The 24,999-nt window shown below is 43.6% G+C and overlaps 1 protein-coding gene and 1 long non-coding RNA gene across 3 annotated transcripts in view; one reads left to right on the forward strand and one right to left on the reverse strand.

Annotated features, from left to right (window-relative positions):
* HK3 (hexokinase 3) overlaps positions 1-24,999 on the reverse strand; it is a 151,504-nt gene that overhangs the window by 23,977 nt on the left and 102,528 nt on the right. For both annotated transcript variants that reach the window (XM_068277047.1, XM_068277046.1), the window contains exons 6-14: positions 21,805-21,900; positions 21,625-21,724; positions 21,359-21,542; positions 18,546-18,701; positions 15,886-16,119; positions 12,003-12,307; positions 8,779-8,927; positions 2,601-2,720; positions 753-848 (exon numbers count right to left, since the gene is read on the reverse strand). In XM_068277047.1, the coding sequence (XP_068133148.1) occupies positions 753-848; positions 2,601-2,720; positions 8,779-8,927; positions 12,003-12,307; positions 15,886-16,119; positions 18,546-18,701; positions 21,359-21,542; positions 21,625-21,724; positions 21,805-21,900 (1,440 nt within the window). The remainder of the gene's footprint in view (positions 1-752; positions 849-2,600; positions 2,721-8,778; positions 8,928-12,002; positions 12,308-15,885; positions 16,120-18,545; positions 18,702-21,358; positions 21,543-21,624; positions 21,725-21,804; positions 21,901-24,999) is intronic.
* Positions 12,009-16,655, forward strand: LOC137563937 (uncharacterized). The gene is made up of 3 exons (XR_011030474.1): positions 12,009-12,493; positions 12,919-13,083; positions 16,430-16,655. It is a non-coding gene; the product is annotated as an uncharacterized lncRNA (long non-coding RNA).

Genomic DNA, 24,999 nt, shown 5'->3' on the forward strand with positions numbered 1-24,999 from the left:
CCTTGTTTTGCTTTTCTCATCGCCATGGCGACGAGCGGAGTGACATCATGGACGTCAGCCGACGTCCTGACGTCAGCCGCCTCCGATCCAGCCCTTAGCGCTGGCTGGAACTGATTGGTCCGGCTGCGCAGGGCTCGGGCGGCTGGGGGGACCCTCTTTCGCCCGCAGAGCGGCGGCGATCAGGCAGCACACGCGGCTGGCAAAGTGCCGGCTGCGTGTGCTGCTTTTTATTTGATAAAAATCGGCCCAGCAGGGCCTGAGCGGCACCCTCCAGCGGTAATGGACGAGCTGAGCTCGTCCATACCGCTCAGGAGGTTAAGAAGACCCTCCCCATTTTGCCTAATGACATGATGGTGAGTTGATGAGTTGTGACAGATAGCAACACTTGCCTACCTGCCACTGAAAATTATTTGCAAACTTCATACTCGGCTGTGTTTTCCAGCTATCTGTTTCACTAAGAAGCCTGTTTTTTTCATGCTTTCCCGAGCCACAAAGAAATAAAAACGGTGACACTTAGGTTTGGGCACAAGCACACAGGCTAGTGGGGACACGGGCAAACAGGTGGTGGGGTAGACTCAGAAGAAGGAAGTGTTGAGCAACCACAGCGCAATACCAAAAAGTTGAGGTCACTGAGGCTGGGCCCAGTGATAACATGCCGGGCAGCCAAGTCAGAGGCAAAAGTGTCAATTGCCTGGTGGAGAATTTGGCATTGGCCATATATTTGGCAACAGTGTTACACAAAAAATACTTACATTTTTCCGACTGGCTGCCTCCCTAAGAAGCCGGACCACATCCTCTCCTACACACCCAGATGCACTGAAACCCTTTGTCCAGGAGATCAGGATGCCCTGTAACAAGCCATAAATCCCATGCCATTAATGCTTACAACTAAGCTTAAATCATTTGTTTTTGTTTTGCATAATGATTTGAGGATTTGACTCATTGCTCAGGTTTAGCTTATGGTTTCTGCATTCACTAGAGATAATCAATGAGATGCAAAAAAAATCCAAGGGGATGCAAAATTAGGCATATTCGGTATGCAAATGTATGCAGCTTAAAAACGGAACGATCAAATTCCTCCAAGGTTTAATTTGATCCATTTTCAAGCCACATACAATTTGCATGCAAAGTTTGCCCAATTCTGCATTAACTCATAATTATTTGCATCTCATTGAATAATGACCATCCCTAGTCTTCACATTGAAGACATTTCCCTACTTCTGCTCCATGAAAGTAAGAAAATTTGGCAAGAAAAAAAAAGGTGAGGGAGAACTTTGCCAGAAATGACACAGACAGCAATAACATCCAGACAGAGGTCCTCAGTTGACTAATGTGTTTTGGCAAAGTTCCATGTCTGCTCTAAATCTGCGCTCACCAAGAATTTCAGCACGATTACAAAATTTCAGGAACCTAATGCCCACTTTAAGATTATGTGGTTACATCTCATTGTTGTGTTACCACAAAGGTCTGAATTAATTTTTTTTTTTTTGGCATTATTGTCCCCTTTAAAAGCGCTATAAAGAGTTTTCAGAGACAACCACACAGACTAGATTTTTTTTACCGTGTATGGCGATAACAGCTTAAAGGATACCCCAACTGAAATGTGACATAATGAGATAGACATGTGTATGTACAATGCCTAGCACACAGATAACTGTGCTGTGTTCCTTTTTTTCTTTCTCTGCCTGAAAGAGTTAAATATCAGGTATGTAAGTGGCTGACTCAGTCCTGACTCAAACAGGAAGTGACTACAGTGTGACCCTCACTGATAAGAAATTCCCCTTTTTTACCTCTTTCTTGCTCTCAGAAGCCATTTTCTGCTAGGAAAGTGTTTTATAGTTGGAATTTCTTATCAGTCACTTCCTGTTTGAGTCAGGACTGAGTCAGCCACTTGCATACCTTATATTTAACTCTTTCAGGCAGAAAAATAAAAAAAAAGGAACACAGCATAGGTATCTGTGTGCTAGGCACTGTACATACACATGTCTATCTCATTATGTCACATTTCAGTTGGGGTATCCTTTAAAGGACCTTTGATGTTGAGTAAAATGAACCATACATTACTTTTCTCCTATGTTGCTGTCACTTACAGCAGGTAGTAAAAATCTGACAGAACCGACAGGTTTTGGACTATCCCACCTCCTCATGGGGGGTTCTCAGGGTTTTATTTTCAAAAGCACTTAGTAAATGGCAGTTGCTCTATCCAACTGCCAAAAAAAAAGTGTACAGTGAGCAGGCAGGCTATCCAGCATCTGTGTATAAATCCTTTTCAGGGAGAGAGTCTTTATAAAGAATAAAGGCTATGCTGAGAATCCCCTATGGAGAGATAGACTAGCCCAAAACCTGTCAGTAATGTCAGATTTCTACTAGTTACTGTAAGTGACAGCAACATAGGAGAAACTTAATATATGGCTCATTTTACTCTGGAAGAAACATGCTTCTTATTTGTATGTGGTTACATACATATAAAATGTTACGATTTTTGCGACAGTGGTCCTTTCAATCACTACGAAGGACTAAGCATGGCAATGTGTTTTATGTTTATTGGCAAATCCTCTCTATACTGTGCTAGTTACCGTAGTTGGCAGACACCTCCTTACCTGATCAAGGCTGGTTTGATTGCAGGGAAAAGAAAAAGTGAAGCCTAGAGGTAGTTTCTTCCCTTGAAGGTTATTCTCTTGCTGAAATTCCGTGATGCAGTCCACGATGTGATCAAACAGCTGGATAAAACAGATATTTAAGGAAACTGTTAGATATCAGTGCTTTGTAGCATATTCCATTTGTAGTTGGCTATATATAGAGAAGATCTTTCAAAAGAGAAGCAGAACACTAAAAGCAGAATGCACTATAAATAGAAAGAGCTAATTATACTGGATGGAAGAGTCTTGTTGGCAGTAATAGCCATAAGGCTCTAATGCATACTGATTCAACCGGCTAAGGAAATACTAAAACCAGGTACAGATGTGTAACTGCCACGTCAGGCAAAAATGGCGTTGGAGATTTGGGCGCCACCATAGGCAGTAATGTGAATTACACTATAGCTGTGCTCAGTCAGTAATTTGGGTGCATTCAAAAGGCATTACCAAATTATGAAGAAAAGAAAAAAACAGCCTAATTTGGCCTCCAGAAATAGCCAACGGCCAAATTACATCTTATCCCAGATTCCACGGCAGCCTGGAAGAGGAATAGTAATTAGTGCCGGGACTTTGGCAGGAGCAGGGTGAGCTGTTTTTTTACTTTACCCTGTGTCCAAATTTCCAGGCTCCTGAATTACATGTACTCTGTGACTTGGTAGCCCAAACCATCAACTTCTTGTTGCCTGCAATAAGTCTCCTCAAGGATATTGGTGATAGACAACCAACTGACAAACAAAATCTTCTTGAACATTCATTTTTGGTGTCCATTAATGGTACAATTATTAAATGAACCATTGTATTGAGGATCAGATTATTTAGATGCATGGAAACAGAAGCTGGTGGGCCCTGAACAATCGCATTAGCAAAGAAATGATCATTCTGCTTGGTGGATTTATTCATAGCTATGATCAGAACTGATTAGGATGTAGTCCCAAGTTCGATTGTTTAGGGGTTTGGATCAACTAAATACAACTTCCTTCAATATAGACGAAAGATATGATCATCGCCTAACAATTGTATCATTAATGGGCACCTTTAAAGTGTGACATTCATGTTACAAAATGGACAGCTTGGTTTATGGATCTGTAAATAAAAGCAACTTGCACACAAGTGTAATGGCCCGTACTCACGGGCTGCAGAAGTGGCCTGTCGCCAGCACACGTGAGTGTGCTAGCGACAGGCCGGCGACAGCTTCTCTCCAGGTCCCTCCGCGTACACACACGGAAGAGAGACCAGCGGCGAGACGGAAGCTGTCGCCGACGTTCCTCCTCCCCCCGCCGGAAGCTTCATTCACCTCAATGGAGGTTGCTGTCGCTAGTCCGCGTACTCACGCGGACTAGCGACAGTTGCGGCGGAGGTGCGGCGGCGACTGTTGCCATGCGATTGAAACTTTCAATCGCATGGCGACAAGAGCGGCGGGCGACAGTTCGGGGTGCGCGCGTGTGCGACGGCCCATACTCACGGGCGACCTGTCGCCGCAACACGCGCGCGCCGCGTGTTGAGGCGACAAAAGTCCCTCGTGAGTATGGGCCATAAGTGTACAGTGTAATTAGTGCAATCTTTTTTCCACCAAAAAGTAGAGTTTGGGGTCAGATGAATTCCTTAGTTTCAAAATGAGATTATCCCTTTATCCTTAAATCTTTAACTAACAGCTTTAACAGGAGTTTAATGCAATTTTAAACAAAAGGACCACTACAGCAAAAAAGGTAAGCAGTTAATATCGGACAGAACCAACAGGTTTTGGACGAGTCCATCTCCTCATGGGGGATTCTCAGGGTTTTCTTTATTTTCAAAGCATTTCTTGAAAAGCAGTTACTAAGTATAACTGCCAAAATAGCAAAATACCAGCCACCCTCCTTTACTTGTTTGGACTGAGCAACTACTGTTCAGGAAATGCTTTTGAAAAAAAAAGAAAACCCTGTGAATCCCCTAGTGAAGATATGGACTGGTCCAAAACCTGTCAGTTTTGTCAGATTTTAACTGCAAATTAAAATCTGACAAAACTGACTTTAACCGTGTTTTATTTTTATTTAGGAATCTCCAGTTGCTGGTGTGCCGGATGAGTTTTCATCTAAATAACAAAAACAGTAAAAGGGAATATTTACTGTAGTTTCCGATGTGTAAGACTTTTTCTTCCCCTCCCCCCCCCCAAAAAAAGGCAGAAAAAGTCCCTGCATCTTATACGGCGAATGCAGGGAATCAGACTTATGAACGCCCGTCGATTTGAACCGCCAACACGTTGGGGATTGCCTGCATGTCTGTCTCCACTCCCCCTGCGTGCCTCTGCTCCCTTTGTGTCTCCTGCTCCTGTGTAAGTGTATCTAATCCATGGCGCCCACAGGGATTGCATATCTCCTTCTCCTCTGTGAAGCTTGCGCTAGTGATGGCTTGTACTGATGACGCAATCAGTACAAGCCGTTACTAGAGCAAGCCGCATAGAGAAGGAAGTCTGCAATCCCTGCGGTTGCCATGGATTTGTGTTAAGCCAGCTGCCGGCGCTACACTTACACAGGAGCAGGAGACATGGGGGAGGGAGCAGGCACACTGGAGAAAGAAGGGGACACATGGAGGACACCATTTGGGGGGAGAATATGTACAAGATGCTCCTGGAACATGGACGCACCAGGTTTAGCCCTCCTGACGGTCAATTAAAACCGCCAGGGGGCAGCGCAGCACTTTTTAAATTTGATTTTTTTTTATCATGTAGCTAGCCTAGCGCTAGCTACATGACAGCCGATTTCCATTAGGGCTTTCCACCGTCGCCATGGTGATGGGTGGGATGACGTCATCGATGTGACGTCAAAGGGAGTCCCGATCCACCCCTCAGCGCTGCCTGGCACTGATTGGCCAGGCAGCGCATGGGGTCTGGGGGGGTGGCGCATCGGGTAGCGGCGAATCGGCGCAGAGCGGCGGCGATCGGGCAGTACACGCAGCTAGCAAAGTGCTAGCTGCGTTTACAAAAAAAAAAAAAAACAATTATGCAAATCGGCCCAGCAGGGCCTGAGAAATCCTCCTGCGCGGCATAGCCGCCAGGTAGGTTAGTATTTATTTTTTTCCCTAGTTGCATCTTATATTCCATCTTATATGTCTTATACGGCGGCAAATAGTGGTAAGTCTATAGTAAAGAACAGAATCAGTCACCAGTCTTTGCTTCTGCAATGTTAGGCACTTATACAACAGCAGTAATTCAAGATCATTTTCTTAGAAATATTAATTTGTGACTAAAGATTTTTTTGAATGGGGCTTTATTCACTCCTTACTTGGTACCCCCAACTAGGTTACAAGGCATGTGGCCTAGTACTGGTCGACTGGGGGAGGGGAATGCATTGCACACGCACTGCAGTCCTTTTCTTGGCCATCCAGCTGTAGGCATACTGGTCTGGGTAGAGTATTCAGTTGATCTCCATGTTTTTTTTTTTTTGTTTGTTTGTTTGTTTGTTTGTTTTGTTATTATTACCTAAAGTGGCCCTCTGTGGTCAATGTTGCCTCCCAGAGATTACATAGAATTTTTAGAGTCTGATAATGTTTAAAGGACACCCGAGGCAAAAATAAACTAATAAAAAAATGATTGTATCCATCTTCCTTCTCCTAAAAATGACTAAGATATTCCACAGTTTTAATTTATGTTTAAATCTAATTTTTAAGTTTTAACTGTTTTATTGTTTTTGCTCAATAACACATTCATTGAAGTATGCCAGAGCTAAAATATATGAACTATTGACCCTTTTTGTATCCCTTTCCTGCTCTCAGAAGCCATTTTCTGCTAGGAAAGTGTTTTATAGTTGGAATTTATCATCAGTGAGGGTCACACTGTAGTCACTTCCTGTCTGAGGACTGAGTCAGCCACCTGCATATCTGATATTTAACTCTTTCAGGCAGAGAAAGAAAAAAAAAGGAACAGAGCATAGACCCAGGTCTATCATATTATGTCACATCACCTCGGGTATACTTTAAAAATTAAAGTGGCTAAATACATTTATTTAAAATTCTGGGGAGGGCTCTGGGGTCCTTCATACAATTCCAATAAGACTTTTAAGGCCATGGCAAGGGGATAGCGAGTGTGTGCCACCCACCCACCTCTGCACTGTGGAAGCAGACTTGTATAGCTCTCAGCTGGTACTAAGATGGAAGTGATATTACTCTAAATGTGGTACTGTCAGCATCCCTGTGAAATGAGCGTGTGATTGCAGTAACCCCAGTGAAGCTGTACAAATGGAATACATTTTACATTTCTGATCTGTGTAGATTTATGAACAGCCCTACATGGATGCCACCAAGCCCTACATTTCCTAATAAGTGATATCAGCTGCAGATTGAAGCAGAATGTAATGGCATTCAATGTAAAATGACTTGTATAGCGATGATATAAGTTACCGGTATATAGATTTTGCACTAAAGTGAAACAACCCTTGCATTAAACGTTATGTATACCATACACAAATGCTATATATTTAGCCACAAATCAATAAAGGCAAATTACCTGCAGAAAGGAAATACATTGTACACAGGTTTAAATCGTAATCAAATATAAAATGAAATACAATTGGCTCTATTCACAAAACTTCTCAAATGACTTCTTTATCATCACTTAATTGATAAAAATAACATTTTAACCATTTCAGCCGCCCAGACGTGAAGCTCACGTCCGGGCGGCTGCTCTCCCCCACGCGATCGCGGGCGCGCCCCCGTGTCCTCGCGGTGTCTCCCGGTAGCCCTGGGATCAGTGAAAGGGAACATGGTTCCCGATCACCGATCCCTGTCCCCCGCAGAAAAACCGAAGCGCTCACCCGTGAGGCTTCGACTCTTCTGCCCGGAAAAATTTCAGCATCCCCCTTGTACTTCCTTTTAGCGAGAAGTACAAGAAGGGAAAACAAAAATGAAGGAATAGTAAAACTACATCTACACATTTTTTACACTACAATTTACACAACATTAAAAATGTACTGTTTAAGTCCCACACCAAAATATTCCCCAAATAAAATTAGAAAAAATAAATTACAATTAAAAAAAAAAAAAAAGACATAAAATAGTTACCTAAGGGTCTGAAGTTTTTAAATATGCATTTGAAGGGGGTATACTACAAACATTTTTTAAATTATAAGCTTGTAAATAGTGATGGGTGCAAAACGAAAACAATGCACCTTTATTTCCAAATAAAATATTGGCCCCATACAGTGTGATAGGGACAAAATTTTACCGGTGTAATAACCGGGACACATGGGCAAATACAATACATGAGTCTTATTTATGGAGGCATGTATTATTTTAAAGCTATAATGGACGAAAACTGAGAAATAATGATTTTTTTCCATTTTTTTCTTATTAATCGTGTTAAAATGCATTTACAGTAAAGTGGCTCTTAGCAAAATGTACTACCCACAGAAAGCCCAAATAGTGGCGGAAAAACACAAGATATAGATCAATAAATTGTGATCAGTAGTGATAAAGTTATTAGCGAATGAATGGGAGGTGAAAATTGCTCCGATGCATAAGGTGAAAATCCCCGAGGGCTGAAATGGTTAACACATTTGCAAGCAAAAAATTCACTCAAAGTAAGTGGTTCCTGATAAACTTCATTTCAATATTACATTTGTTACCCTAATTATATTATAATTTTGCTCTTTGGGAGCTTAAAAAGGTAACACAGATAAAGAGAAAAACAGGCAAAAAATCTTTGTGAATGATGCCCAATATATCCTACAAGGCACAGCTCCCATAAGAGGGTAAGTTTGACCACCTTCAGAGAGCTTTCTGTCATGCTGCCCCTACCCTGTAGAATGCCTTGCCAAACTTAAGACAGCTCAAACCCTGCCTGGACAGGTTTAAATCAAAACTGGAAAGCCACCTGTTTAGTCTGGCATTTATGATCACATAATTTCTTCCCCTGTACACATCACTATGTACTGATCCGAGACGCACTTTAGGTCCTAGGGAAGAAAAGCGCTTTATGATTCATAGTTTGTTTCTTATACTGGAGAATAAACAAGCATTCAAATAACTACATTATAAAAATAACAGTGGAATTTTGGCACATTACAAGAAAAGATAATACATTCCATGTATTAGAAGGCAATGGGAAGAAGCCCATTTATACATATCAAGAAGTGATGCAAAGTTATATATTAAAGTAAAGAGGACTTGCCTTTTCTCCGGTCCCTTGTATGACTTCAGTGGATAAGGTGAAGGTTTTACTTGTCATCTGTACCCCACCTTCATCTTTCATGTTCACACATGTATACAGGACTCTGAAGTTGGTACCACCTAAATCCAGAGCTATGAATTCTCCTTTTTCTGTAATGGGGAAAATTAAGCGTAATAGTGGATTGAAGCACCATGCAGTGAACATAAAAACAGCCCTTTATTGTTTATGTGCCCCATAGTCAGAGGCATATCTAGAGGGGTACAGGCATGGCTCCTGCCATGGGCGCCATAGCATCATGGGCACCATGCCTGCTCCTGTGCTGTGTCCCCTTGCTTGTCCCTGTCTTAGCCACCATGCCTGCCCCCGTGCCTCCCCGTCACTCAGACCTCAGAGCAGATAAATTCTGTTATCTGGGGAACATGGCTACTTAACTGATGTATGTAGGGTGCACTTGGCTTAATGTTAGAAAAGATGACAGAGAATAAGAAAAGATATTTCCAAAAAAGTAACCAGCAATATTCAGAGACAAAAAACCCAGGCAACACGTACGCAGGGCCGGATTTTGGCCATGGCCTAGGGCACCACAGGAGGAAGGGCACCAAAGCAGCAGGCTAAACTGGTGCAGCATTTGCAAGCTTGCTGCTCTCTTGCATGCTACTGCAAGCTGCCCGTGCAGCAGCCACCATGCTCTCTGTGCATGTTTGCATTGTGACCAGCGGCTATGGACTTGGGCAGCATTGGAGATGGAAAGAGGAAGGAGGAAGCTTCTGCACTGGGGAGAAGCAGAGAAATGAGTGACACTATTAGCTGCTGAGGTGTGAAGGTGAGTTGGTTACCTATACTGAAAGGTGGGGAGGGTGGTAAAAGGAGGGATTAAGGGAGTCATCTTGCTACCTATACTGGAGGGAAAGGGGTAGGAGTCACCTGGCTACATATACTAGAGGGATGGGGGCGGGGTCATCTGGCTACCTATACTGGAGGGAAAGGGGTAGGAGTCACCTGGCTACATATACTAGAGGGATGGGGGCGGGGTCATCTGGCTACCTATACTGGAGGGAAAGGGGTAGGAGTCACCTGGCTACATATACTAGAGGGATGGGGGCGGGGTCATCTGGCTACCTATACTGGAGGGAAAGGGATGAGGAGTAGTCTGGCTATCTACACGGGGGGGGGGGGGGGTTATCAGGCTACCCATACTAGAGGGAAGGGGTCATATTGCTACCTATACTGAAGAGGGGCGGCTGGGTACAGTGCCCTAGGGCGGTAAAGAGTACACATCCGGCTCTGCACATACGCGAGAAAGGATGCTGTTTTTAGAGGGAAAGGGGCCTCTGACTGGGGGGGGGGGGGCACAATTTCAGTGTTTGCATTAGACTCTATATTACCTAGATACGCCCTTGCCCATAGTTAAATTGGCAAAGCAGTGAAAGCCAACTGACACTACAGGGAACCTGGCAGAATTATTGAGGCAGCACAGAAGGAATCTAAGCCTGCAGTGGTGTAGCATTACAGTGGTGTAGCATTAGGGAATACAGAGGCTGTAACTGCACCGGGACTGCTGGAACAGAGGGCCCCACTAGTGACTCGCCTTCAGTGGCTGGATAGTGTAATAGTTAAAAAGAGGAACTGCAGTGAAAATAATGTAATTAAAAAAGTGCTTACATTATACAATACCATATTTATAAATAATTTAGTCAGTGTTTCCCATTGTAAAATCTTTCCTCTCCCTGATTTACATTCTGAAATATCACCACATGGCAACATTTTAACTGCTGGCAGGTGATCTCTACGGAAGGAGATGCTGCTTTTTTGGCAGTTGTAAACAGCTTTTATTTCCCACAATGCAACAAGGCTCCCACAGTGTGGTGTCAGGACCTAGGTGCTGACCTCACACTGTGGGAGGGGTTTCACCACAATATCAGCCACACAGAGTCCCCTGATGATCTGTTTGAGAAAAGGTAAAGATTTCTCATGGGAAAGGGGGTATCAGCTACTGATTGGGATGAAGTTCAATCCTGAGTTACAGTTCCTTTTTAAAAAGAGGAACGGTTGCGAAAATCTTAAAATTTAAAACATTCAAATATGAAGTACATTTCTTCCTGAGTAAAATGAGCCACAAATTACTTCTCTCCTATGTTGCTGTCACTTACAGTAGGTAGTAGAAATCTGACATTACTGACAGATTTTGGACTAGCTCATCTTCTCATAGGTGGGATCTCAGGGTTTTCTTATTTTAAAAGCACTTAATGAATGGCAGTTGCTCCATCCAACTGTCAAAATAGTGTGCAGGGAGGCTGGCCAGCATCTTTGTATAAAGATTTTTTCAGGGAATGTCTTTATAAAGACTAAAGGCCATGCTGAGAATCCCCTATGGAGATATGGACTAGCCCAAAATCTGTCAGTAATGTCAGATTTATACTACCTACTGTAAGTGACAGCAACATAGGAGAAAAGTAATTTATGGCTCATTTTACTCTGGAAGAAATGTACTTATTTGTTTGTGTTTCAAATTTTAAGAATTTCGCGACAGTTCCTCTTTAGAGCCCTTCCTGTTCAGTAAGCCAGCACCTATTCAACAAGGAGTCCTTGGGATAGACTCCCTGAGCATGCCCTAGTGGCTGCAGCTCAAGCACTTTACGAACACCAGGAAAAAAAAGTGCAATATAAATGTTCCGTGTCTTGTAGTGCTAGATTAGCCATTACCTCTTTATTGGTGTTAGGAGAGCAATGATTACCTCTAGATGTTCTTTGAATAGTGGCAGCCATTAAACTCTTAGGGCTCGTTTCCATGCAGCACAGAGCCAGGCGGCTCTGCATTGTGCATCAGTACCCGTGGGTGGAGCTTGTGATCCCATTCATTATACTGTCCCGAATAGACTCGAAAATGCAGGCAGCCACCATGCTCTGCGATTCAAAAGTGAATCACAGCGCATGAATGGAAACAGCAGACTGCTGTCCCTTTGATTGTGTTTCCATAAGAAAGCATGAAAGCGTGCTATATGGAAACGAGGCCCTACTCTCCCCTAGTCACCATGTATTGCATACAACCTTTGCTGGTCTCCCTAATCCCGAATTCTAGCAATATTGCTTCTCAAAATGGAGAACCACAATAATTGCTATGCCCCCCTTCCCATGATGCTACTTCACTAGGCAACATGAATTTACAGGAAAGATTAATGTAGAGTTAGATTGCCAGCCAGGTGCCACACAGAAGAATGGAATACCTGTCCCATCTGGCGTGGCACGGACATAGGTAGGCAGCATTTTCACTGTAGCTGTAGAATGTGTCTTCTTATTGAGTCCAATATCCATTTCCTTCCTCATGCGGCTTTGGATCTCTTTCAGCTTTTCTTCTGACATGACAAGTGGTGTCAGGACTTCATCAATGCATTTCCTTTGTGCTGCAAGTCTCTGGGCGACAGCTGTTACTATGGCAGTGCCTGTGCCACTCCCATCCTCAGACACAAGAAGTTTAATCTGGCATTCGGGGGCCAGCTCCTTCAGAGCTTTATTGAGATGTTCTCCAAACCTGAAAAACAGAGGCCAAGAGAAACGCTGTGGACCGATGTGAGCAAACTACAGAGCCGCTCATCCTCGGAAGTACTTCTGAAGCCTGCATGAAGAGTCCTGAAGACAGTCGGGCAGGAATTGTAAACGGGGGACAGAGAGAGGACCGAGAAGGCTCTATGTGATCCACAAGCTTTCCTCTACATTGGTGAGTATCTAACCTGAAGTGAGTTTCTCCCATCAGGTGTGCTTTCACATACTGAACTTTTGGCGTTACTGGTTTTTGAATCCCACACCTGCATCAAGCATGCAACTGGGGGAGTCAGACCAAAGTCAAAGCATCCGACCAGCATGCTCCTCCTGGGCAAGTGATTTATAGCTGCGTTTCTCAATATTTTATTGACATGAACGACCCCTTTTAAAACCCTGTACTCACCAAGTACCCCCTAGCATAGTAAACACCACAGGTACCCCTTGAAAAATATACTGTATATTTAATCGTAGCACATTATAATTGGTTCTATACAATTTCCAATCATTTACTATTGCTTTTAATTAGCTAAATCACAAATTTGTAGAAAATGATAAATCTTATTTAAGCAACACCAACTCTAAATGTTATTCTTCATTTAGTATATAAAGCCAGGGTACCCCCTGGAACCATCAGAAGAACCCCCACCACATGTTGAGAACCTAGGATTTATAGCATTAGAGGAAGAGCATCAGTACAGAAGACAGGCAACCAGCATTGCTAATTACAGAATGAAGATGGCAGCTTCTATATTCCTTCTACATCAGGTATTGAAAAAACAAAATGTCTACTATAAAAGTAAAAATGTGCCTGGATCACATAAAACAAACACATACAAAAACACTACACATAGAGCCTTGCATGTTCATTGGAACCAACTTTCAAGCCTTGTTCCAACAAATCAAACTCCCAATAAGGTCTGTACAAAGATAAAGAGTAATGTCAAGTTAGCCTGACATAGAACTTAACAGAGAAAAATAAGCTGAAAATGGAGTCTCTTAATGTCTAATATCAATCTGATGAGTTGTGTGACATTTCAAACACATTTCAAACAAAATAATATAACTCAATGAGAATTTTGTTGCTTAGAAATTATTTGTACTTTTATAAAAACGACCATTCTGCATGAAGAGGTTAAAGGACAATTGAAGCGAGGGGTATGGAGGCTGCCATATTTTTTGCCTGGCTATCCTGCCAACAGACACGTATCTGTAAGCGTGCACACATGGCACGTGCCCCATGTGCCCTCCCTCGTCAAAACAACAGGGGGGGGGGGGTAGTGCTGCTAGCAGCATTCCTGAGTTTAATGGGACTCCGCGGAGTGCCCGAAGTTTAAAAGAATATACACTTACCTGGGGCTTCTTCCAGCTCACTGTAGGCGGCAAGGTCCTCCGGTGTCGTCCTGGCTGCTCTCCTTCAGCCTCTGCTGGCCCCAGTTACCGACGTCACCCGGGCCGAGTGTCGGGCCGGCTCTTCCTGGTTAATGACGCGTCATCATGCCAGCTGGCGTGACAGGTCTGCGCATGCGCGGAAAATGATGCAATTATGCTCGTTTCTAGGGCCGTGGCCCGTGCCGCAGCCCTGAGCGCTATAGGGGGGAGCCGCGGTGAGGTAAGCCCGACCTCTCCCTCCCTTCCTCTCCCGGGACCACCCTCCATCCATGCATCCCCCTCGGTGTGCAGTGGGTGCGCAGGGAAGCGCTGTACCAAACTACTCACCTCCCTGGTTCCAATCGCCGCTGATCTTCCCCTCTCTGCACAGCCGCTGATACACATGCTGCTTCCTGTTTAGCCGGAAGCAGCGTGTGCATCAGCGGCTATGCAGAGAGGGGAAGATCAGCGGCGAGTGCGGCGATTAGAACCAGGGAGGTGAGTAGTTTAGTACAGCGCTTCCTTGCGCGCTCACTGCACACCAAGGGGGGGGGGGGTTGAAGGAGGGCGGCCCGGGGAGAGGAAGGGAGGGAGAGGTTGGGCTGCCCTCCCCGCGGCTCCCCCCTTCATTATGGGGGTGAGGGGCAGCTACCTAACCTATCCTGGGGGGCAGCTACCTAAACTATCCTGGGGGGCAGCTACCTAAACTATCCTGGGGGGCAACTACCTAATCTAACCTATCCTGGGGGGCAGCTACCTAACCTATCCTGGGGGGCACCTGACCTACCTAATTAGCCTATGCTGGGGGGGGGGGGGAGCTACCTAATCTAACCTATACTGGGGGGCACCTGACCTACCTAATCTAACCTATACTGGGGGGCAGCTACCTATCTAACCTATCCTGGGGGGCAGCTACCTAATCTAACCTATCCTGGGGGGCAGCTACCTAATCTAACCTATACTGGGGGGCAGCTACCTAATCTAACCTATACTGAGGGGCACTTGACCTACCTAATCTAACCTATACTGGGGGCACCTACCTATCTAATCTATACTGGGGGCAGCTACCTATCTAACCTATACTGGGGGGCAGCTACCTAATCTAACCTAACCTATTCTGGGGGCACCTATCTAACCTATACTGGGGGGCAGCTACCTATTTAACCTATAATGGGGGCACTTATCTAACCTGTATTGGGGGCACCTACCTACCTAGCTAGCCTATACAGGTGGCAACTATACTGGCTACCTATATTGGAGGCACCTACCTAACTAACCTGTACTGGGGGCACCTACCTATCTAACTTATACCTGGGGGGACCTATAGCTGGCTATAGGGATTCAGATATGTGCGCGCGTCGGGGGAGGCCCACATCCAGATTCTGCATCGGGGCCCAGTGGTTTGTAGCTACGCCACTGGTGTGGCCTAAGATATCTGGACAGCTGTTCGACATAGAAGTAGGGAGGAGCAATGTGGTGTGTTCAAAAGTGTGAGGTCATGTGAGTCCTGCCACTGAGGAACATGAAGGTAAGTAGGAGGTGGTCTTGGAGAAGATTCCAATCTATTATTATGGAGGTAGGGTAAGAAGTTGCCAAGAAAGTAAAAAGTGCCTTAATTAGGCTTTAACCTCCCTGGCGGGCTATTAAAAAAAAAAAAAAAAATCATCATGTAGCTAGCCTAACGCTAGCTACATGATAGCCGCTTCTCCCCCCACCCCCTCCGATCGCCTCCGGCGATCAGCGCAAACAGGAAATCCCGTTCAGAACGGGATTTCCTGTTTGGCTTCCCCCGTCGCCATGGCTACGATCGTCATGGAAGTCATCGACGTCGTGACGTCATCAGGAGTCCCGATCCACCCCTCAGCGCTGCCTGGCGGCGATAGGCCAGGCTGCGCAAGGGGCCTGGGGGGGGCGCAGCGGGTGGCAGCGGCGATCGTGAAGTACACGCAGCTAGCAAAGTGCTAGCTGCGTGTACAAAAAAAAAATTAAAAAATTATGCAAATCGGCCCAGCAGGGCCTGAGAAATCCTCCTGAACGGCATAGCCCATGCTCAGCACGGGCTTACCGCCAGGGAGGTTAAGTAGCTGGTGGTTTTGTGAAAATACCAGTCTTAACCAAAACTATAGCTATAGAAGAGCCACCCTACACTGTGAAGCTCTAAACAGGGATGCAAGGGAAGCAAAGCAGAAGTGCCCTTACTTTGGGTTGGATTTGTACACAGAGCCATCAACTCCCACAGTGACTCTGCCCAGCGGATCCTGACGATTGTTTCTGATACGATTAGCAACTGCGGCAAGTCCAGCGGCACACAGCCTGGCAGACCTCACGGACACAGCACTGCACACGCATTTTACCTGCTCACAGTCCTGCTCGCTTGGATGGACTCCCAAAGAAGTTAAAATGCTTTTAGTTTTCTCAAAAGAAGAATGGTCACTGCAGAATAAAAACAAATACATCAGATACAGGTCATTGATACACAGCATCTAGTTACTCAAGATGCGTAACTTCAGCACAATTAGTTTGGTGTTTGTCATCCAGTAACACCATTGCAGGTATGTCAGATTCGGGTACAACCAATTTGTTAATACAATAGAAACTTAACAGTGAAATTCGATTCTTACCAAAACGAAAAATACATAACATTCATCAGGGCTGAACCAAAAACATAGCTTTCATCCAGGACTGCACAAATGTTTTCTGTGGTTTAAGGTGTTAAAAATGACCTTTCCTTTTCTCTTTGCAGCTACTATGAATTTCGAAAACTGGAGGAAATTGGACATTGAGCCGAAATTCTGTTACATTTTTAGTCAGAACTGTGTGGTGCACTTGTTTTCAGAGCAGTTAGCCCAATTACATTCCCCTTCCTGCATGAGCAATCCCCTCAAAGAGCAGAAACAACTGTTTTCTGAGTCACATGTAGCACATGAGAGTAACCAAGCAGCTGGAGGTGACCCAAAGCACTAGAAATGTTTAGGGGGGTAAAAGATTGAAAAGCCCTCCTACTAATAAGCAATGCTTGTTGAAATTAAACAGAAGGAAATTTGCAATAATTCAGCTATAAGTGAACATTTGTGGTTACCCACAATGCACCACTACTGAATATGAAGCACAAGTAAACTCTCCCAGTTTTAATGGGATCTTTCCCAAACCAGAGTAGGCGGTTGAAGTAGCCAAGTTAAGCAATTTGAAGTCACATGTGGCATTAATTCTAGTTTGTAGCATTTGTAGGACTTATTTTTCTACACGGGTGAATTGTCACTTTAGCATGCAGGTAAAATGCAGATTATAAAATGTTACCTGAGAAAACATTACTAAGCAAGTGAACACTTCCAGCAAGCATTTGCTTTTTGTGTGTTTTGCAGACAGCATTTAATTCAATTTAGAGGCAGTGTGGGTGATTCCCCTGGTGGTGAGCGTTCCAGGGCTCACCCAGTGGTGTAGCAATAGGGGGTGCCGAGGTCAATTATTAGTGATTAACACACTGTTCCCCATCCCCTTCTTGAACCCCCTGACACTGTGGTTGTCCATGGCAGGTTTTTGTGCGCCGTATCAATTGTCATGTATAGAGTGCTTGGGGGGCCCCCATAGCTACGCCACTGGGCTCACCTGTACCTCCCTCTAGGTATCGCATGGTGGTTTAGGGGTCCCGGCAAGTGGCAGAGCCCAGGACCCCTGACTGTCCAGTGTTTGTGATTTTAAAACATTACTAAGGCCTGGTTCACACAAAATCTGCACCTTTCCAGTCCAGTACTGCACTGTCAGTTTTCCTGACTGGACAGAAAATTTACAAATTTTATGTGTGAACACACCCATAGAAACACATGCAAAGCTGATACAAAACTGACAATAAAGGACCAAACGTACAGATTTATGGGTGAACACAGTCATAGAAACACATGCAAAACTGATGCCAACTGTCAGGAAACCTTTTTAAGTGCGATTGTGAATCAATGTAATGCCTCACCTTTGGCATACTGCAAAGCCAAACACATGATTTCATTATTTCTGTGTCTCGTCATTGACCAGTGAATGAGCACCAATACTGTTCCTTCACCGGATATCCAGCAAACAGATAGGGCAGAAAAATTCTGAACAGCTGAACCAAGAAGTTGTAGCATCACCAGCTAAGCTATGCAGCAGTATGGTAGTGCAATCCCAAGTGAATCGCATGCTTGGCTGAACAATAGGGCAGGGAGTCTCTTTTTAAACAAAGCTTTAAGCGATGTTTTGGTACAACTGCAGATTCATATTGTTCTGGAATGTTTTACATAAAATGATTACCGACACTGAGGCAGGGAACACACTTGCCCCCGTTGCAGGCATTTTTCCAGAGCTCTGCGATCATGTTTGCCTTGCGTTACCTTTCATTTACAATTTTTTGATTTTGTCAAAATACAATGTAATTGGAAATGTGTGCAATAGGTGGGAAAAGATTTTTTACAGCTAAAAACCCATGCTAACCAGAACAAATGCAAAAAAACCAAAACAAAAAAACTTCAATCCTTGAATGGGCCATTGAGTTGAATGAGGAGTGTGGCGATACACGTTTTGCCATAGACAGCAAAATGCACGCAATTCAAACAAGTGTGTGTCCTGTCTGTCAGTCATTAAAATTGTGTGTAGTGGATATCGTTCCCTTGAAAAAGTATATAGTGCAGTTTGAATAAGTAGGAGGGGGCCAAAAGAAACAGACTCTTTATTGATACGCATTCAATAACCTGTGAGGCTTGCAAGAAAAAGGATGGCGATGTGTATACGGTAATTTGTCAGGACTATCTGAAGAAACATCCCTACAGAACATCTATGAAAAAGAGAACAAAAAAAAGAGAACACTGATGAAATTCTTGTGCAGAACTTACTTCTCTATGTCAGACAGATTCTTGGTGCTGAAGGCATTTTTAGTGAGCAGCTGCTCTGTTGCGACTCCACCAAAGAGTAGCCCGTGATTGGTCAGCCCGATGAGCACATGACGCACAATTTCTCCAAGATATGTCCCACTGATCATTTTATCAAATCTGCAAGGAAACAGATGTAAGTTCAGCAATCTATTTTAATGGTATTGCATTTGCTTTCTGTGTCTTTTTTCTCTGGGGGGGGTCTTCTCATTCTCATATGCGATTCATATGGAGATCAAAGTCCCAAATAAACTCTTTACTGACAAGCTCTTGTCGGATATATTCATAATGTTCTCATGGTGCCCCCCGTACTGCACCTGTATGAGGATGGCCCTGTCTGGGCAGTAAGCCACAAGCTGTCAGTGTCCTGGGTAGCGGGGCTGGTCTCAGAAGACTCTCTTAGATAATTATCTAACTTTTTTTTTTTTCTTTAAACCAGTTCTAGGTTGCTTAAAAAAAATTAAGTGTGCTGCGATTGCATACACAAAGTATTTTGTCACAATGCACATGCAAGACATACAAAAGTAATTTTATAATAAATTCAAACAACATATTGTCACCTCATATTGGTTCCTGAAATGCGAAACCTACCATGCACAGAGTGAGCTTTATGTAAAATTTAGATAGGAAAAGGAGTTTGGAATCCTTTCTTTACATCATTAGAGAGCAGTACGTTGTTTCTCTGTGTGACCACTGGCATAATTACATTTCCTTTTGAGGTTAACATGAAGATGTTCCATAATGGCGTTCCATTATGGGGAAGTTTGCAGGCAGTGAAGTTCTGCACTACTTAGATAATTTTGCTTAAGCTAATTGGAGATCAACACAGTAAAGGAAAAAAGGTATAAAATACAAGATAGGATTATAATTAGCTCTTAGATGTTCAAAGCCTCTCCCATGTATTAGTTCCTACATTTGAAGATACAGGGTTTCCAATCCTGAAAGCACCTTCCACTTCTCTGCGCAGGAGGCGTCCTGCTGAAAGCATCAACTTTCTAAAAGTAAAATCTGTTCAGAAAAATGATCTGAATGCCGCGGGTTTCCAGCTGGATAATTTAGTCTCCTTTTTTAAAGCATGATAGACCAAAGCGCAAGTTGGACTACCTTACTGACCAACAAGCTGCTAATCATCTCTAGCTTTTCCCAATGTTACGTTAACAATGCAAATTAATGCAGCTTGGAATTGGACCAATCAAAATCATCAGTTACTGCATTAAATGTTTTTCACTTCTAAGCTGCATTAAATTTTTAGCAGGGTGTAACAAATGTGTAATTTCAACTCACATCTGAATTGTCTTACTTTCATTACAAAATCCCTTAATGGACAGTATACCAGTATGCTAAGGTGATAAGACACTTCATACATTCTTAAAAGGGGGGGGGGGGAAGAGGATGTGAGGAGTGTAGTCACACTACAGAACACACACGCCCCAAGCATATAGGCAGTTTCTTCTAGTGTCAGAAACAAGTGAGCTGAGGGCACACTGTATTTGGGAAAAAATAAATAAATACATAAATAAAAAAATAGGGGTCACCATCAATGGAGACATTGCTTATTGAAATGCTTTAGCATCTTCTAGCATCCAGAACAGCACTATCTGCATGGCCAGGGTGCTATCTGCAGGGAGTTTGTATGTTCTCCCCGTTTGTGTGGGCTTCCTCCGGGCACTCCGGTGTCCTCACACATCCCAAAACAATACAGATAAGTTAACTGGCTTCCCCTTACATTGGCCCTAGACCACAATAGACTTATGACTATGGTAGGGATTAGATTGTGAGCACCTATGAGGAACAGTTAGGGACAAGACTATACAGGGCTACAGAAGAGGACAGTCAGCGCTATATAAACACTAAATGATAACTTTCTTGCCCTTTCGGTCAGCTAGGTTTACTGACAAGTAGGGATGGTCAGTAAGATGCAGATACTGTAATTATGAATTGATACAGGAGTATGCAAATGTATGCACTTTAAAAATGGTCCAATTGAATCCCCCCGATTCCTCAACCAACTCAAGTATTTGCATCGTATTAACCATCCCTAGTGCACGCACACACACACACACACACACACACACACACAGTCTAACGCCTTTAACATGGCCCAGGGTCAATTCTTTGAGGAAAGCCAGTTGACATACCAATATGTTTTGGGGTTTTGCAAGAATATCCGAGCACATGGATGAATCACAAAAACGCCCTTCACACATTGCCAACCTAATCCAGAGATAAAACCGGAACCTTTAATCTCTGCTCTAGAAATGAACATCTTATCCACTCTAATCACCTGCTCCCACATCCCCAATGCAGGACTTCTCACAAGCTTCTCCTATGCAACTCCCTTTCACATTCCATCAAGTGCTCACTGTTCTCCAAGATTTTCAAACGCAATCCCAAAATAACCTCTTCATACAAGCACACAGTTTGACCCAGGTCATGTTATCCAGCTACTAGCCAAGCTTGGTCTCATTCCCTAGTACCCAATCATGTCGTTACCATGTCCCTCAACCCTGTGTTTCATCCTTTTTTCCCCCTTTAGAGACTGTAAGTCCATTGTGGGCAGGGCTACTACTCATCAGGATGTGCCATTATACCACTGTTGTCTTGCCACATATACTACTTGGTATTTTCTGTGACTGTATTTATCAGCACGTATTACCCCTATTTGTACACTGAAAATGATTCAATACTACGTGCCACTAATTGTAAAGCACCAGGGAATATGTCTGTGCTGTACTGTAAATCTATTGTTGATTTGAGGAAAGTTACGTAGTACATACCGCTGCTCCCCTGGCTTTCTGGACTCCCGATCAATCTGCAAGTCATACTCTGTCACAAGATCCTTTAAGGCTCCATCATCTCCGAGGGCTCCCCATTCGGTGTTAATGCACATAGTGCCTTCATCTCCTTCTACAGCTTCCACGTTACCCATCTCCTCCATGTAACAGACATTAGTACCGGTACCTGATGGGGGCACAGTATTACGGGTTACTACAGATAACCATTGCTTACAGAACAGTACAAAGAATGTCCCTGAAGATCTCACCAACAATAAATCCAACTTCGCAGCTGTGATCCTTGTAGCCGCAGCTCATCATCGTCCCAACAGTGTCATTCACAATCGCAATAACATCAACCTTATACTCCTGTAGAATACAGTCTTAGATTAGTTGGTTCTGCAGAACATACAAAGATCTGCATGCTAGTAACCATATTTCACACTTACTCCACGTCTTTGAATTGCATTTTTAAGTAGCTGGACCACATCTTTCCCCTCTACTCCAGAGCAGCGAAAGCCCTTGGTCCAGTAGAGAAGGATACTCTGTAGAGAGAAAAATCAGCCTTAGTGTTATTTACAGAGGAACTCACTGTAGTAAAAAGATTGTAATTAATAAAACTATTTTTTTTTACAATATTCATTTAGAAATTAGTGTTTGCCGACTGTAAATTCTTCTCTCACCCTGACTGAGGGCTGGTGCACACCAAGAGCGCTTCTTCTGAGCACTTTTAAAATTTGCTAGCACTTCAAAAAGCGCTTGGCTAATGTGTTTTTATGGGATTGATCACACCAGAGCGATCAGCGATGTGATTTTTTTCCCCCCAAACGCAGACATGGGTCCTGCAGCATTTTGGAGGCAATTACGCCTCAATGTAAAGGATAGGAACAGTGGAGGGGGAAAAAAAATTAAATAAATAATAAATTAAAAAAAAGGGGTTTTTTTTGTTTTTAATAAAAACTAATCACTTCCATCACAAAGTGAGCTGGGAATGGCTTTAGTAAATCACTTCAAAAAACACAAAGCACTCACGATTATGCGTAGAGATTTTTGGCGTGTATAGGCCTTACATTTGAAATTTATCACAGGTGGTGACTTTAAGGGCCCATTTCCAGTATCGCGAATTCGCATGCGTTTGTCGCATGCAAATTCGCATAGCAATACAAGTGAATGGGACGGTTTCCACTTTGTCAGGATTCCTTTGCTTTTTTCTGTGCAGAAAAAATTCGCATGGCAGAGCCATCAGAATTCGCACACCGCATACCGCTATGCGAATCGCATACAATGTATTGAATAGGAAATTTGCATGAGGTTTGAGTATGCGAATTTTCATGCGAATTCGCATAGAAACAATGGAAAAGCACACCAGCACTGCCATAGTTAAATTCGCATGCATCGTCATCCATGCGAATTCGCATGAAAATTCGCATGGACCCCCATGCAAAATTTGCATCCGCATGCAAATTTTTACCGCGGCGATTCGCACCGCACAAGTGGAAATGCAGCCTTAGCCATATCAGATGATCTCTGTGGAGTGTTTGTTTATATGAGAGTTCTAAAGAGAGTAGAAAATAAAACTGGTCTCCCAGAGCTCTCGGGGTGGAGAGGGGATGGGGAATTCCATATATTTATCCAGCCTAGGCATCACTGGGAAGGCAGGGTTACATACCAAAATACTGCAATATATAGATATAAGGTTTTTGATGCTGAAACCAGAAAAGTTCAGTAAAATGCGTATCCTGAATAGTGCATTACATTCTTCTACTTGTCTCATATCGCATCTGAGGACGGCTATGGCTGTGCTAAGATGCAACGTCAAAGAGGGTCCACCGTCTGTGCCAAGAGATAGCAGCTGAATTCAAAACCTTCAGCTGCCCATGTAATAAAAAAAAAAAAAAGCCTAAATAGCACTGTCACACTAGCTTCAGATACAGGATGAATGGTAGTAGATTTTTAAAGAGATACTGAAGCGAAAACATATTGTTTCCAGTAAAGGAAGAGTTAAACTCCAGTTATCTATGCAAAAAAGCCGCTGAGCTCAATGACTTTCAAAGTCGCAGAGAGCTCTGTCTTCTGAAGTTTGTTATCTTCAGTCATTGTATCTTTTTCTCTGCAGAGAACAGGTCAATAGTTCATTGGTCTGCTCTGTAAAATCATTTAGAATGCTGAGTAGTGTTTAAACTGCAAATATTAGAGAATGATGCAATGTTATAAAAAAAACACTATAGAACAAAATAAAAATGAGAATATTTTCTTTGCTACTAACGTTCTAGTAATTATCCATACTATAAGAAAGATGGGGTACGGGATATCATAAACCTCCTTTTTGGCCTGTCTCACCCATAAACATGATAATAGTAATAAAAAAGGGGGGATACGGGGAGCACTAGACTAGTTACAAAATATAGCAAAATTTATTGAAAAAAGCTGCACATAGTATCACACATTCAAACCCCCCTTAAAAACAAGCAAAAAAGCCCTGGCTATGAGCCTCATGTGAAAAAAAGCCAGGCAGTCCTCTCCAGAGTGCACTCCTATAATTGAAAAAGGACTGACATGTCAAATATTGATATCTTCAGGCCCATATGCTGCATAACCAGGTTGTAGGCAATCCCCAGGAATGGCACGAAAATCCTGCACATGTATATTGTAGATTATGGACCACCCGTGTGCTGAGCAAAAGCACGCCTCTGTGCAATAGCACATACGCTCTCATTACAGACACATAGAGTAGTGTCTAACCTCTAACTCCTATTGCTCGCAACCCCTTGAACGCGGGGTATCAGAGACTCACGTGACCCAAAGATTCGGCAGGCTTCCGCACGGAGGACCCAAGCACCTCTATTTCTGCGGCGCACATGTGTTGGTAACACCGGTCAGCCTGGGCGTGTAAGACAGTCCTATCTGGTAGGCGGCAAAGGAGGAGGAAGAGAAGCGGAGGCACGGGGGACATAAGCGCGGCGTGCGCTTCCGGGTAGAGCCGTCTCACGTGACGCGTTTCGTCACTCACACGTGACTTCTTCAGACGTGACGTCAGCGGCGTGGTTGCGCCCTTATATAGCCATAGCAACCACGTCAGCTGTTCTGTTCAGTCCCGGGAATAAGGATAATTAAAACTGATCACAAATGCACTGCTTTTAATGAAAAAAAGTTTCATATTTAGCAACACACCAAAGAGGCATAGCGAGTTCGAGGTAATAGATCACAGGAACGCTTTTAGATTTAGGTCTCTGTTCAGACCTTGCGGGAATAAGCTGCCACACTCATATGAACTTTGACTCCTTCTGTAGAAGTTGTTTATCAAAGTCACCCCGTCGGGGACTGATATTTAATTTGTGTATTCCCATAAAACGGAGTCCTGATGTATTTCCATTGTGCACCGTTCTGAAGTGTTGAGCTAGAGGATTAAGTCTCTTTTTGTCAATGGTAGTACTCCTGATATTGGCCAAGTGCTCGCCGATTCGCGTGTTCAATGGTCTGTAGGTTTTTCCAATGTAGATCAAGTCACATGGACACCTAATCTGGTAAATCACTCTCGTAGATGTACAGGATATATAGTCATTAATGGAAAAAAATCTTGAACGGTCATGGTTGTAAAATCGATTGCCAGTCTGTACATATCTGCACACATCACAATCCAAACA

This window comes from Hyperolius riggenbachi, chromosome 3 (genome assembly GCF_040937935.1).
Source record: "Hyperolius riggenbachi isolate aHypRig1 chromosome 3, aHypRig1.pri, whole genome shotgun sequence".
Lineage (NCBI taxonomy): Eukaryota > Metazoa > Chordata > Amphibia > Anura > Hyperoliidae > Hyperolius > Hyperolius riggenbachi.